The 16,971-nt window shown below is 37.5% G+C and overlaps 1 protein-coding gene across 2 annotated transcripts in view; it reads right to left on the reverse strand.

Moving 5' to 3' along the window:
- Window positions 1–16,971, reverse strand: part of cul3b (cullin 3b) — a 123,209-nt gene that overhangs the window by 50,848 nt on the left and 55,390 nt on the right. For both annotated transcript variants that reach the window (XM_051923899.1, XM_051923900.1), the window contains 2 exons: window positions 9,844–9,968; window positions 8,067–8,163 (listed from right to left, as the gene is read on the reverse strand). In XM_051923899.1, the coding sequence (XP_051779859.1) occupies window positions 8,067–8,163; window positions 9,844–9,968 (222 nt within the window). The remainder of the gene's footprint in view (window positions 1–8,066; window positions 8,164–9,843; window positions 9,969–16,971) is intronic.

Here is a 16,971-nt window from a genome sequence, read left to right on the forward strand (position 1 = left end):
TTCCCGTAAGGGAGTGAAGTGAGCGCTTCGCACCGGCGAAGTACTGCTTTTAAATTTTTATTAAGAAGAAAAGAAAACCTTTTTAAATTAAGTCTTAAAAAGAGCTGTAAAGATACTGACAATAAGCTACGCAAACCCACCAAGACATGCAATCATTTAAATCAAAGCGCGAGTCGAAAAACACCATCCCATAATATTAGTTAACGATTAACACATTTCTATATGTATTGTAAGCATACAATACAACTGATAATATGTTGTGCTTATTTATCTGGTGTACTGACATTTTTGCGCGTTTAACGGCTGAAATCTAACGTGGTTTGTGCCCTTCAGAATGAAAAGAGTTTGCATTTACCTTTTTAATAAAAGGCGAGCTTTTAAGCCTCAGAAATCACCCCGTAAATGCACACGTTTAATTGCACATGTGTTAATATGTATGCTTACACAGTATTAAAAGACACTCAACAAGTACACAGTATTAAAAGACAGTCAACAATTAACGTCATTTACCTTCATTCCCGCGTTTGACTTGTGCTGTAAATCTCTTCCTCGTTTTCAGTTCACGTGATTACGTAGGAGGCGTAATACGTGATGACGCCATACGTGACTCCGCCTCCTCCATTAGAGTATATGGACAAAAAACAGGTTCCAGTTATGACCATTACACGTAGAATTTCGAAATGAAACCTGCCTAACTTTTGTAAGTAAGCTGTAAGGAATGTGCCTGCCAAATTTCAGACTTCTACCTACACGGGAAGTTGGAGAATTAGTGATGAGTGAGTCAGTCAGTGAGTCAGTGAGGGCTTTGCCTTTTATTAGTATAGATATATATATATATATACAGTAGAACCTCGAGATACGATCACCTCTGTATACAAGAAATTCAAAATACGAGGAAAGTATGAGCGAAAAATTCAGACCTAAATACGAGCCACGAGCCAGGCTGTGGGTATAGCTCGCAGCTTAGCGAGGGGGCATGGTAGCAGTTGCAAGCCGCTATCTGCGGTGTCTGCGTTTCTCACTTAAGTGCACAGGTGGGAAACTGCCCACATCCATGATTGTTCCTGTGGCTGATGGGCTGCAGCTGCCATGTCCTCCCCGCATATATAGAGAAGCGCGAGCCGGTTAAGGGGGAGAAGAAGTAAAAGAAAAGAGAGGAGAGAGAACGGAGGTTGCAGGAGGAGGCAGGCAGGCAAGCAGCAGCAGCAGTAGTAGTAGTAGTAGTAGGAAGTCGGTGCGGGAGAGCGAGCGAGTGCAGGCTCGCGTGTAGCTGAACAGTGAGCTGAACAGGCGAGCCAAACAGCTGAAGCAGGACGGTGTAGAGAAGGTCAGCTGCATTAAAAGTGTCTCGCCTGTTGCAGAGCCCGCAGGTGAGACGCTAACAGAGAAGAAGTACCGGGGATTGTCATCTGTTTTTTAAAGACTGCTTCCTGTTGACGTTTTAACCTCGTGTTAAAGGATTGTTATTCTTGTGTATTTTAAACCTCCACTTCACAACTGTTTTAAGGATTATTTATTGAATGCTCTACTGCACTTTGGACACCTGTTTTGATTCTTTTAATAATCAGTTATATTATTTACCAGTGTTATTTATTAAAGGTAGACTACAGTATATATAATTTATCAGTGTTATTTGTTAGGAAAATTGATTTTTATGTTAATATTTGGGGTGCGGAACGGATTAACTGGATTTCCTTTATTTTCAATGGGGAAGTTTGTTCTAGATACGAGAAATTCGCTATACAAGCTCAGTGCTGGAACGAATTAAACTCGTAGCTACAGGTTCCACTGTGTGTGTATGTATATATATATATATATATATATATATATATATATATATACATATACAGTGGAACCTCGGTTCACGACCATAATTCGTTCCACAACTCTGGTCGTAAACCGAGTTGGTCGTGAACCGAAGCAATTTCTTCCATAGGATTGTATGTAAATACAATTAATCCGTTCCAGACCGTAGAAACTGTATGTAAATATATACATTTTTTCAGTTTTTAAGCACAAATATAGTTAATTATACCATAGAATGCACAGCGTAATGGTAAACTAAATGTAAAAACATTGAATAACACTGAGAAAACCTTTAACAACAGAGAAAACTAACACTGCAATAGTTCGCGCTATAGTGCTAGGAACCGCTCTCGCTAAAAACACTTTTTTTAATGAGTTTTAAGCACAGGGGAAAAAAGGAACATTTGAAAAATCCGTAATTTAATAAACCACCAAGAAAAGTAACACTGCAACAATGCAGGCTACGAACCGATCACCGGAAACATAACTGAAAACAAAAACAAGCCTTCTCTAACTTATGCGTCCCTCAATCGCTCTGTGTGTGTGCGTGCGTCTCTCTTTTGCGAGCCTGGAGCGCTCCTGTGTGTGTGCGGTCTCTCTCCTACCCCCCCCAGCCTGTGTGTGTGTGTGTGTGTGCGTGCGTCTCTCTTTTGCGAGCCTGGAGCACCTGTGTGTGTCTCTCTAGCGTGCGCCTCTCTCTCCCCCGCCTGTGTGTGCGTGCGTCTCTCTTTTGCGAGCCTGGAGCGCCTGTGTGTATTGTCACGCTTGGGTCACAGATTTGCACAGAGACACAGGAGGTTGTAGAAAAAAAGGAACTTTATTCAAAGCACTGCAAACAAACATTTGTCTCTTTTCAACAGTTTAAACGTGCTCCATGACAAGTCAGAGATGACAGCTCCGCCAGGGGCACAGATTGTCTGAGAGAGAAAGAAGGAGAAGCAAGCAACCAATTTAACAAACTGAAAGAAGCCCGTGCAGGCTTTTTAAGAAGGCGGAGAACCGCACGAGAGGCATATTACGCAACAGAGCCGGCAAGAAGGGAAAGGAGGAATGTGAAGGTAGTCTGTCCATGTTTCTTAGGGGTTTTCCCAGGGGCATCTGTATTCTCTGGGGGTGCGATCAGCTTTGCAGCTCACAGTGTGTCTGTCTAGAGCGCTCCTGTGTGTGTGCGCACACGCCTCTCTCGCGCGTGTTCCTGTGTGTGTGTGTGTGTGTGTGTGTGTGTACAGCCCTCTGTCTCTTGCGCTGCCTCTCTGTGTGTGTGTGTGTGTGTGCGTGCGTGCGTGTGCGCGCGCGCGCTCTCTCTCGCTCGCTGCACAGGGAGAGAATGAACATCAACAAACCGAAAGGGAACCTGGCTTGTTCGTAAACCGAGTGTTTGGTCGTGAACCGAGGCAAAAGTTTGGCGAACTTTTTGGTCGTAAACCGAGTTGTACGTATACCGAGACGTTCGTGAACCGAGGTTCCACTGTATATATATATATATATATACACACACACGCACATATACACAGTACATATATACATACATACACACACATATACACAGTACATACATACATACACACTGTACAAAATATATCAGTATTACAACAAGTGACTGGCTGCCCTGTGATGAATCAAATACGGATAATACAGTGCAGTAGAAGAAAATACAATATTTTACTTTCTGAGAGGAAGCACTGCATATTTCCAACTAGTTACAGTATCTCTCTATATCCCCCTGGAAGCTGGTTTCTGTGGCATTCTGGTGTTGGAAACACAGTACCCCTTCACTACAAAAATGTACTTGTATTAACAGATATGCAGAATAAAAATCCCAGTCTTCTCCTATAGGATTTTTACTGCCATTCTAGCAGATGCTAGTACACTTCAAAAATCTGCAACAAAATCTCAAAAAAGCTCCAGCCATGCAAACTTGTCAAGACAAAGTGTCAACCAGCAATACTACTCAAAATGACCCTTAATATCTTTACTTTCTTAATAAATTTGAAATTATATAATAATCATATACTTTATGAAAAATGTAATAGAAAGTTTATAGAGTACATGACAAAATAAGAACCGAGTTTCAAGCTGAATAACCATCTGACACAATTCCTGGCATCTATTCAACTTTCTTGTTGATGAACATCAAGACATTAAAAATGATTTAAGGAAAACTATTACTCTGAGAGAATAAAACTGAATAAAAAAACACTAACCTTTACAAGTAGCAAAAATTTACACCAGCTGTTAGACTCAAATCAAATGTATGTTTTCATTATGTAATAGTAATAACATCATCAGCTCACTACTCAAAACAGTAAATGTGGGGAGGACCTGGGCTTGAACACGCAACCTCTTGATTAAGAGGCAGCAGTTCTTACCGCTACACCAGCCAAGCAGACATGTTTAGGCTGAATCAATTGATATTTGGGTTTCAGTTTTTACACATTGACAGCAACATGTAAATTGAATAATTCCTTTTTATTTTTGAATAAAGCCCACTTGTTTTGTTATACCTTTTTGTCAAAGAGTTTAATCGATATTTGGATTTCAGTCTTCACACATTATATACTTCACATCAGCATTTTGACATTATTACTATAACATGGAAAACGTTTGTTTTAGTTATGTCTTCAACATTTCTTGCCTCACATTTCCTGTCATCTTACATTTACCCAGATCGTTGAAGACACAGAACACACAACAAATGTATGTATTCTAAATAACGATATATTATTTACTCTATACAATTCCAGACACTTCACACCCAAATAAAGAGACTTGAGCTCTGAGAATTTTGCGTCTGACTTGACTTCAGCTGCCTCAGTGGGGGATGGAATAGCAGGCTGCTTGTGCTGATGGACACATTTGCAAAAGAAAGAAGCTGATGAAGAGGTGCAAAGGAATTTAAGGTGGCCTGGAATTATGACTTTTTTCGTAGGCTTTAGGGATTCTAGTGTTAAGTGACTTACTTCCAGGTGCTGCACAAGCACATCAGCCATTTTACAGGAGCTCCGTATTTCTCATTGATTTTCTTTTTTTTTTTTTCAACTTATTTACTAGTTACTAGTTGTACTTAAAATTAGAATTCTGGCTTCTGACTTGACACTGATATTAGCTGGATAAATGGATTTTAAATTTACCAACAATCTGAAGTGCAGTCATGACAAGCCAGTGCCCTGGTTTGCGTGCTTTGCAAACGTGCAGTGAACTTGGATCGAGTCACAAAGAGAACGCGAAGGATGTCTTATGTCCAAAGACTTGAAATAGTAAGAGACACTGAGAAAATTAAATGGGATGTATTAAATACTCAAGTAATCACCTACTTTCACTCTGATCATGAGCGCCTAAGCAGTTCAGCTACACTTTACCGCAGAAGTTGTTTGTCCATTGATGGAGAGTGCCATGTGCCCAAGTGAGAGTAAAAGCAAAGCAGAAAGTTTTTAGAACTGGTCTACCATTTACTGTAAAGGAAATGCTCGATCACTGTCAAATAAGATGGATAAACTGTCTGTGCTTATAGCAGGCCATGGAGATCACAAGTACAGTGGCATTTTATGCTTTACGGAGAGCTGACTTAAACCTGATACACCAGACACTGTTTAAATGCTGGACGGATTTCATCTTATTGAAGCAGAGACCCAGTGAGGTGTGGAAAAAAGACAGGAGGCGGACTGGTCATCTATGTGAAGGAGGAATGGTGTAAATGGGAGCATATTAACACTACAGTTTGTAACTCAGACATAGAAAGTCTGGCATCGGAATTCATTAACGTTATTTGCCCAGGGAGATCAATTTAATCATCTTTATTAATATATATATATACCTGCCTACACAAATGGAGACCTAACAATGGAAATTATTCATTCTGTCACCAATACTTTAATGGAGACTCACTTCGACCCTGTAGGAGGAATATGATGTTTAACTGCAACCATGTGACTTTGGAACAAACAATGACAGATTTCTATCAGTTTGTGACCGGTTCCACTAGAGGAAAAACCATGCTGGACCTGCTGTATTCAAATTTGCCTTTAAGTATAATGTACTTGTTCCTTTAGGCAAATCTAAACCACAATCTGATTCACCTTATTCCCAGCTGCAAGCCTGTTATCAGATGGCAACTTGTTACCATCAGAACAGCAAGGAAGTAAAGCCCGAAATGGCTCTGAATTACTGCTTACAAATGACAGACTGAGAAATGATGTGCAAGTCAAATGGGGACAATACTGAAGGACCTGTCACTTTATCATAGATTACCTTCCGTGTTGACACGGTGGTATCCACAAAGGCAGGACTTTGCTTTCTAAACAACAAGCCCTGGATTACTAAGGAGTTAAAGGGTCTCCTGAATGAGAGAAAGGGAGCATTCAAATCTGGTGACAAAAAGGCTCTGAAGAACATACAAGCATATACTAAAGAAAACGCTGAGTGAAGGAAAGGAAGCTTACAAAGCTAAAACAGAAAACAAACTCTCTCAGAATAACATGAAGGGTGTCTGGAATGGATTGGGTATAATTACTGGACTTGAGCAATCCAGGCCTCAGGTGCTAGAAAGGGATGTGAACAAAGCTAACACCCTGAAACTATTTTTTTTAATAGATTTTCCCTCCCACTGCCACCTTCTTTCAATTACCAGTCTCCCCACACCATATGTACTACATCAACAAGTCCTACCATATCAACTGTAATGGGCAGTGACAAGTCCACCTCCTGCCATCAGTGTGGACTGTCCATAACTTTAGACCAAGTAAAAAGGAACCTGAGGAAGGTACACATAGGAAAAGCTACGGGACCAGACAAAGTCAGTCCTCATGTTTTTAAGTCCTGTGCTGACCAAATGTGTAGTGTTCTCTGTCACCTGTTCTGTCTGTCCCCTAAGGCTTCAGAAAGTGCCACTGCTGTAGAAAACTTTCTACATTTTCTTTGTTCCAAAGAAGATAGACACCTTTTTACCTACTGTCTACAGACCAGTGGCATGTATTTCTCACATCATGAAGACCTTTGACAGACTGGTCCTGGACCATACGAGTCCACTTGCTGTTAGCAACTCTTGACCCACTGCAGTTTGCCTATCGGATAAAGACTGGAGAGGAGGATGCAATTATCTATCTGCTCTGTTTTTTTGTTTCTGTTTTAAAGATTTTCCAGTGTCAGCTGAAAAGTCAAGCAATGCTTTTAATTTACAATAGGTTTTCGGATGATGCCATGTTTACCAATTCATGTTTAAAACCATATTTTTTGGAAATTAACTATGCTTTTAGAGCATTTTAGTCCTTGTACCATTCCCTTGACGACATTATTCAGAATTTGATTTTCATAATTTTACCTTCAAGATGTAGTTTTTATTAGAAGGATGTTCTATAGGACTTCTAGAAGTTAGGCACATTTAAACTGAATATATTTTAAATATCATAGCTCAGAACATAACAGGTCTTGAAAGATAACATTCTGTGGTTTTTGTAAGTGGATACTGCACATTATGTTGTACTTGGATGGCCTACTAATACTGTTAGTAACGTGACCTGGTCAATTCAACCAACACAGCTAAAGGCAACTTGTAGCAAGAGACGGCCCATTTAAATGTTTTACAGCAAACATGGTGCACATCACTTAAATTTTATAATTTTGACAGATTTTGTTTTTATTACAACAACTTCTTTTTTTTGCACAAGATAAAATTCCTACTTAAATTCAAAATATTACAAATTGTAATACAATAAAATGTTAAAATCGCAAGACAGAGAAACACTTCTGTAGCAAATGATGCAATACTGGTAGTAACTGAACTTTATGACACATTATGTCACTTTGACTTTTATCTCAGGAAATAGATTGATATTCAACATCTTAAAACACTAGCAAATTCCATGATGACTGCGAGGACAGTCCTTCATTTCCCATTCCTACTACAGATCTCAGTCATGCTGGATTTGTCCACCTCACAAACATGTAATACAAGACAGCATGTACACAAACAAGCTAGAAGCCAACTTAAACATAACATTTTAATCTCAAATACTGGAGTAACCAACAATAATTTCTTCATGTATACTGTTATCTCCTTTTAAGGTTGCATTTCCAGTCAATTAAAATTTTACTGTTAAGACTCAAAAATATTTGCAAAGAAATAAACCAGAAAAAAATTAAAATAAAAGAGTAAAATTATGGCTTTAAATAAAACAATTTGAATAAATGAAATACAAACAATTTTCCCAGAAAATGTCGTCTTAACCTAAAAATAGAAAAAGATTAAAAACTTTCACATTTACCTTTTTAATTGGACCATAAAATGTAGCATTCAAATCTGCTGAGCCCATATGATGCTGGAGTGTAAGCTGACGGCCACTATGTTTAGCCAAATAAAACCTAGGAAAGCCAAATGTTATTTACTATTAAGTATCTTAACACTAACGTTTGATCAATTACTTATCTGTGTCAGATGGATTAAAGAAAAGTACTTTTAAGAATTACAATAAGACAGACAGGACATCATATAACTATGAATTAATTCATATGACTAGTGTCATTCAGTCATGTGCATTACAGTAAGTTCAACTCATTTATACTTTTTTTGAGGTTACACAGCATTCTCCAATACCAACATACTACAAAATATAATAAACTATTCACATTTACCTAAGAGCACAATGTCTTGTGCTGAAGATGAAATTATACAACTAATTAATCACTATTCATAATTGTAATAAAAATAAGTGCATGATTATGATTCATTCTCTTTTAATGCTAATGACTGAATAAGCTACAGAAAATTACACTACTGGTCATAAATTTTAGAACACTTCAGATTTTCCAGTTTTTCTTCAAATTTAATCAGATGAACTGCAATGAACGATCTAAAATGGTGAAATGGTAAGCAGTAAACTCTCAGAGACTTAATCTTGAAAAAAAGGAAATACCAGAATATTACAAATGGGCCCTCTTCAGGGAACAGCTAATAGGTTACAACATACAGATATTCTGCATCAATTAAAGTAAATTAAACCTTGCAAGTTAAAGCAAACAATTTGCACAGGTGACTTAACTTCTGTTGATTAATTAAAAACCCCCTGTCTGTCTTAAATAGAGTTGGAACAGCCTGTGTTACTGCACCCTCTGAAATGCTACTTGGACAACATTCTAGTGATAATGGCAAGAAAATGGAAATTAACAAATGAATTGAGACAATAAGCCGTTCATTTAAAAACAATAAAAAAAAAAAAATCAGTGTCAGTGAGTACTGTGTCCTCTGATATGAAGACATCTGGCAGAACCGAAGTCACAACCCAATCAGAAGACAGGTTTCTAAAATTAACCACTTGCAAAATAGGCACCTCACAGCACAACAGCTTCAAGAACAGCTCAACAGTGGTTGAAAAAAGCAAGCCTCAGTTTCTACTGTGAAGAGGAGACTGTGCTGCAGGATTGACATTGGCAGTAAGAAAGCCAATTCCTTAAAGGACAAAACTGGGACTTGAAACACTGGCTGTGGACAAAGTCTCCTCTCCACAGAAGAGACCGATACTGATTAAATTTGAAGAGAAACTGGAAAAACTGAGGCGTTCTACAACTTTTGACCAGTACTGTATATGCAATGGAAGATCTGCATTACAGCTTGCTTGCTTTTCTTATCTTTAACAATGTAAGTATTAGTTGCAAACATGACGATTAATGATACAGTTAAGCTATTATTGCTTTGGTTTTATAAAATGCATAGTTTTGTAAGATAGAAAAAAGCATGGCATACATAGGAATGATTCATTATAATATTTCACAAAAATAAAATATGCATTTTCATATTCAAGCGTTTTGTACCATTCTTGAAAGTAAAATGTTAACTGTATAATCAAAAGTTACAAATAGTTCAAATCACTGCTAAGTTGTGGTCCTATACTATTAAACAACTCTGCAAGTATAGTTTTATATTTAATACTAAAACTAATATAAATCAAATATTTTCAAATTTTGAATTTTTACTTCGCAATAATTTATTTTAGATCCAAAGAAAATGAATAACTCATGCATATGCAGAAAAATAAAGCAAAATACCTTCTAAAAACTTCAAAAGCATGTCTAGGTGCTGGAGGGATGTTGCACTTTGGAGTGGCAGATTGTGTAGGCCAATAACCAGTTGTCAAAACTCTTACTGTTAAATCTACTCCATTTAAGGAAACCTAAAAGAGAAACATCTTGTTAATTTTAAATTCTCATTACTGTGCATTTCATAATCTATCAATCTTAGACCAGCTTCAGATAAGGCACTAGGCTCAACGCAGGGTGGACATAAGCAAAAAATCACATTTCTAAACAAAGGGTAAACATATTGTAATGCTATCTTCTGAATAGATTCTGGTGCTTCTTACATTTTACATATTACTAGAGGGCTTCGCTCGCCAACCCCTGTTTTTGTTTTTCCGGATACACACTTTTAAGATTTTTTTTTCTTTGAATTGTTGCTATTTCATTAGTTTCACTTTTATTTCTGAACTTCTGTAAAAACAATATTTGGAATCTTTCGAGTCCCAATGTGCTGAGGTCAGTGAGACATGGGTTGAATGACTTTGTAACATAATTCAGGATAGGTATCTCTGTTTGGAATTTCAGCACAGACAAAATGATCTACATTAGCAGTTAATTTCTTTTGCAAAGTAACCAATAAATGCATGTGAGGTAAACTCCGTTTTTGAAATTCTCTTGACTTAAATTTCAAAGCCTTACAATATTTACATACTTCTGACATATCACCTATGTCCATATATTCGATTTCTATTCTCCTTTTCGTTATTTCTCCAAGTAATAATTTCTCTTTCTTTGCGCTAATGCGATGTTTACTTTCTTCGTTTTGACACTGTCGTTTTTTTTCTGCTTTCATATTCTGTATCTTGCTCTGCATGTGTTTAGCGCCTACATTTTTTTTTTGAGTCTTTTGAATTCCAGTTTTCATCATTTCTAACCTGCTCTGCATGTGTTTGGCCCCCTTGTTTTTTAACCTCTTTAAGATGTTTTACTTTGTTTTCTACTCTGTCTTTTATTTCTGACCTTGCTTTATCCTGCTTTTGTTTCAATGACACCAGGTCCACGGTGATTATTTTCCCTTTTTCGAGTAATAATTTCCGTTTGTTTGCACGACTGCAATCTTTACTTTCTTTTTTTTATACTTTCTAATTTTCCTACTTTCACATTCTTTAACTTTTTCCATGTGTATCACGCCGTGTTTTTTTTTTTGAGCCTTTCGAATTCCATTGCTTTCATAATCTCTAACCTGCTCTGCATGTGTATAGCGCCAACATCTGGAATGGATGTGCTTTTTTTTTCAATTCCACTTGTTCCGGGCTGATAATTACTTTCCTTATTTTCTGAATTTGCACCTAGATTATTCTTTTTTGTCTCTCCAATGCTGTTGAGTCTCTTTTCTCCACGCTGCTTTCTTCTTCGCTTAGTCATCTACATTTCATCTATAACGTACTGTCCTTATATGCTTTATATGTGCTGAGAGCACAGGATCTGTGTGTTGCTGCCCATGCTCTTATTTGGTTGTAAGTAGGGCGTGTCTTGCAAGAATCTCATGTTCTACGTCATCGCGAGACGGTCCTGGGTCAATCTCTTGGCACAAAGTCTCATGTTTAAGTTCCCCGCAAGACGCTCCGTGGCCAATCTCTTTAGTCTCGCGGATCTTTTAAGTGTCTTCCGTGATCTTAATGTGAAGAGCACGTCTCGACGCCCTACTGTTTCTCTGCAGGATTTTTTTTTATAATAGAGAGATGTACATGCTACAGGCAAATAAACCACTGGATGACAGTTTTAACAGTAACATTTTTATTATTCTTTCATACATTTGTCTGTGGTACTTCTGAACATTCATTTGATTGTCAATACAAAAAAAAGCCAATCCATCATCAAACCCACTTTATTGGATTGAAGTTGCTACAGTTAGTTAGAACATAAAGTGCCCTCCATAATGTTTGGGACAAAGAAACATTTTTCCATGATTTACCATTCTGTTCCACATTTCAAATTACAAAATCAATTCAGATGTGATTAAATTGCAAATCGCAGACTTTAAGGGTATTTGCATTCATTTCTGTCACATGATGCAGAAATTACACTTTTTATAAACTGTCCCTCCATTTAAGAGCACCATAATAATTGGAACACTGCAATGGCAGATATATAAAAGCAGTCGTATTTTGTAGTTTGTTGCATATCCCTTGCACGCAATTACTGTTTGAAGTCTGCAATTCATAAATATCACCAGGTGTTGAGTATCTTGTCTCGTGATGTTCTGCCAAGCCTCTAATGCAGACATCATCAGCTACAGCTTGTTTCGGGGGCTTGTCCCATTAAGTTTTCTCTTCAGCATATGGAAGATATGCTCAATTGGATTTAAATTGGGTGGCTGGCTTGGGCCTTCAAGAATTTTTGATTTTCTAACTATGAAAAACTCATGTGCTGCCTCAGGAGTACTTCTGGGATCATTATCTTGTTGTAGGCCGATGTGCCGTCCAATGAGTTTGGAAGCATTTACTGGAACTTGAGCAGATGTTTCTATACCCCTCAGAAATAATTGTGCAACTGCCACCAGCAATTACATCATCAATGAAGATACGTGGGTCAGTAACTGTGATAGCCATACATGCCCAAGCAATAAGATTTCCACCACCAATGTTTAACAGATGAGGTGGTATATTTTTGGTCTTGGGCAGTTCCTTTTCGTCTCCACACTTCGCTCTATCATTCTGACGCAAGTTCATCTTTGTCTCGTCTGCCCACAATTCCTTTTTCTAGAATTCTACAGGTTCTTTTAAGCATTTTTTCCACAAACTAATCTGTCCATCCTGTTTTTGTAGCTAACTAGTGGTTTGCATCTTGCAGTGTGGCCTCTGTATTTCTGTTCATGAAGTCTTCTGCAGGTAGTAATCTCTGACACATACACATCTGCCACCGAAGATTGATTCTGATCTGTCAGACAAGCATTTGGGACTTTTTCTTTACCATAGTGAGGATTACTTTGTCTTCCTGGGCTTACTAGTCCCTTTGCAATTACTGCATTCTTTTTCTTAATGATACAGACAATAGTCCTCAAACCTTATGCAATCCTAAGGTTTTATTGATTTCTCAAATGGTTTTACTCTTGGATTTCCGCCTCATAACGACTTCTTTAAATTTCATTGGCACAGCTCTTGTCCTCAACAGTAACTACGTACTCCAAAGAGAAAAAACAAGCCTTATGCCTGCACTAATAAAGCACTGAAACATGCCTGAGTAATCACAAACACCTGGGACGCCAACTGTTCCAAATATTATGAAGCCCTGAAATAGGAGGACCACGTATAACAAGTGTTGTAATTTCTATATGGTGTGACCTAAATGTAGGCAATCACCTTTAAATTAAAGTCTGCAATGTCCAATTTAATCACGTCTGAATTGTTTGATTAGTAATTTCAAACTGTAGAGCAGATGGGTAATTCATGGAAAAATGTCTTTGTCCCAAACATTACTGAGGGCAATGTATCGACTCTATTCACCCAACTTTCTCCAAGTATCTACTAACCTAACTGGTACTTTATGCTACAAATCTATAGACCACTGAGTGAAGAAAATATTTCTAATATTTGTGACAAATTTAAGATGAAAAAAACTAATTTTAGAATAAAAGCTGGAATTCACTGTGCCAATTCCCTACATAATTAAAACCTGAATCATGTCTTCTCTACCTGCTTAAATGAAAAAGATTAATCTATTTCAGACTTTCCTCATAGTGCTGCTGTACCTTTTTTGTTATATGGAGACCAGAATTGCACACAATATTGCAGGTGAGACCTCAATAATAAATTGTGTACGTTTAGAATAATCTCTAAAGAGTTGTACTTGACACTAGCAAACCTAACATTTTACTGGCCTTCTTAATTGCTTTTATACACTATCTGGAAGTAGGAGGAGTAGCTGTGCATTTAACATTCTTCTAATAAGGTGTAGTTTCAAGTCTCAGAAGTCCTCCATTTTGTATTCAAATCAAAATGTTCTAATTCTTGTTCTGCTATCACTTATCTGCCGAACACTGAATTCGGCCCAGGTCCATCTATAGTTATTCTTTTGCCTTTGTTATAATTGACTTGGCTGTTAAGACTCAGAACCCTTACTCAGCAGCTAAAAAAGAAGCCAATTCTTGCTGTTAATGAAGAATACTATTTAATTCTATGGCTTTCTAGTACTCTCATTCTGCCACACCAGAAATGTCTAAACCTGTTAAATTTTCTTGTTCATGTGGGTACCTTAAAAATGTTTTTTGGACTAGAATATGACATTGTCTCTATGAACTTCACTTAATGCTATTGTAATATTTTATTGAAATGGGTATTGTAGGATGGGACAAAGGTGCAACTGAAATCAAGTTAGCTGGTCATTTATTAGTTCACATTACATCTCATTATTGCTCTGGATTAAGTTTTTAAATGAAAAAAGACAAGGATTCTGAATCATAAAAAGTAAATCAAAATTAAGACAAAACATGCATGTTACGTTATCAGCAGTAATTTGCTTCTAAATTGATTTGGTGGCCGTAATGAAAACTTGCTGTTTCTGATGCCTTCTAGGATCGTAGTTTGACACTTCTGCAGTAGGGTATATACTATTCTTGTTAATTTAGTGTATTCAGCAAACTTAACCAGCTGGTTAGTTACATTCTTATCTTGATCATTTGTGTAAATTAAAAAAGAGCAGTGGGCTCAGCAGTGATTTCTGAGGGATATAATGTTTAACATTAAAAAGTTATGTCTCACCATAACCATTTGCTTTCCGTGTCTGAGCCAGATTTACACCCATCTACACAGTATGTCTTGAACTTCTACTTGTTAAGGTTATTCATTCACTTCTTTTGGTATCAAAAGCTTTCTGAAAATTATTACATACACTTCTCTGTTCAAATGCTTTTGTTGATTCCTGATAGAATTCGAGCATTTAAGCAAAACAGGATCTTACCCTGGTTAAAACTGTGCTGATTAGCAGTAAAATAGATAGATAGATCTTTATTGTCATTGTCACTTTTACAAAGGAACAATGAAATTGAAGGTGCAATCGACTCAGTGTGAGGAATAAGAGTTAAAAAGACAAAAAGACAAGAAGAGAGAAAATAATAACAAACCGAATAGTAATAAATATACAAATTGCACTTGTTGACTTAAGGTCTATATTGCACATTGGTAGAATAATATGGAGCAGTTTTATTCTGAGTTCAGGGCCATGATTGCTTTCGGATAAAAGCTGTTTTTAAGGCGGTTTGTCCTAGTTTTCATAGCTCTGTATCTCTTGCCCGATGGCAAAAGCTGGAAGAGGCAATGACCGGGATGTGATGAATCCTGTGAAATGTCAATTGCTTTTTTGCGGCATCGGGACGTGTAGATTTGTTCCAGAGTGGGGAGGGTACAACCAATTGTTCTCTCCGCTGTCCTGACGACCCTGTGGAGCGCTTTCTTTTCTGAGGAAATGCAGCTGCCGTACCACACACACAGTCCGTACGTGAGCACACTCTCGATGGAACAGTGATAAAAAGCAAGGAGCAGATTTTTTGGGAGATGGTTCTTTCTGAGAATTCTCAGAAAATACAGTCTCTGCTGCGCCTTCTTTAGCAGCTCCTTGGTGTTGGCGCTCCAGGTCAGGTCATCCTTCAGCTCCATACCCAGAAACCTGAACACCGGGACCCTCTCCACACAGGCCCCGCCAATGATGAGTGGCTGGATGTCAGTTTTGTTTTTCCTAAAATCAGTAACAAGCTCCTTTGTTTTTTTGGTGTTGAGGAGCAGGTTATTGACTGTGCATCACTCTGACAGTTGCTCCACCTCGTCTCTGTATGCTAGCTCACCCTCCTTATTGTGTACTTATTGCTCAACCTTTTCTTTAATAATTGCTTCCATTAATTTACCTAATTTACTTATTATGCTTACTAACCTAGAGTTACGAAGAACATTGCAATCATTCTCATTGTCCAATGAGATCTAAAAAAACACAAGTTTTTTATATATGTAGTCACTAACTCCCTTACAACATTCTTACACATTCTGGAATACTGTTATCCACTCTCTGATATATCTGATTTTAGTAGGTTTAATGCTACTAGCACAGCTACTTCTCTTTCTCTAAATAACAGACTATATAATTAATGGTTCTTGTAGCTACTGGCAAGTTATCAACTTCTTCACATGTATAAACATCACAGAAAAATAAATTTATATTTGTTATATTCCAAGGCTTCAAACAAAAATTCACCTCAAGGAGCCAGTGGCTTCTAAAAGAAAAAAATTAAGAGCCAATAGCTTTGATTTAGGTGCCAAATAAACAAATGTGCTAAATATTAATCTTTCAGTCTCTTACCTTTTCCAACCTCCATGTATGTGTAACTAATTCTGCCTTTGTACTTTTGTGTCGTTCTTGAGGATTTGGGTAACTGAACTTTCACACTATGAACAGTCATTCACAGTCTCTGTCTGTGTCACTGAATGTCAGAGGACCATCTAGTGTAATTTGATTTACTTTTCCTCTTGTCTGAAGTCATCAAACTTTTAAAATACATTTAAGAATTTTAGGTGTCCCTTGTTCATTTTGTAAGCAGGAGTCAGGAGCATTGCTCCAGCTGGGGAAATATGTGTCTCTTCCAGTGGGAAGGACAAACTGGTACAGTGAAGAAAAAGGTGATAATATATTCTTTTTAAATAGGTTTAGCTCAATGTTAGCTGTCCAGTGTACATTTTGTAGACTGAGGAGCATTTCAACAGCAAAGGCTCAGCTGTGGAAATGAGTGTTCCTTCCAGTGGATGGGATGGACAGGGTCAAGCAATGTGAAATTGGCATTAAAGACTGTCTACAGTCTTTTAAAATACATTTAGAACAATTTTAGTTATACAGTGTTAATTTTACAAGCAGCTTACAGGGGCACGCATTTCTACAGAAAAGGCTCAGCAATGACAATAACTGTTCCATCTGGGAGAAAGGATGGAGGGGCACAATAGCTATGAACAGACTGCCCGATAGTGTAGTGTCTTTAATAAGCCTACGTTTGCTACCCAGTGTTCATTTTGCCAATGGTCACAGCAGATAAAGATTACTAATGAATCCTTTATACAAGTTTTTTAAAACATTTGATCAGTTTTAATCTATGATTAGCTGTGTAAGTAATATTCAGGA

Source organism: Erpetoichthys calabaricus, chromosome 2, assembly GCF_900747795.2.
Source record: "Erpetoichthys calabaricus chromosome 2, fErpCal1.3, whole genome shotgun sequence".
In the NCBI taxonomy this organism is placed as follows: Eukaryota; Metazoa; Chordata; class Cladistia; order Polypteriformes; family Polypteridae; genus Erpetoichthys; species Erpetoichthys calabaricus.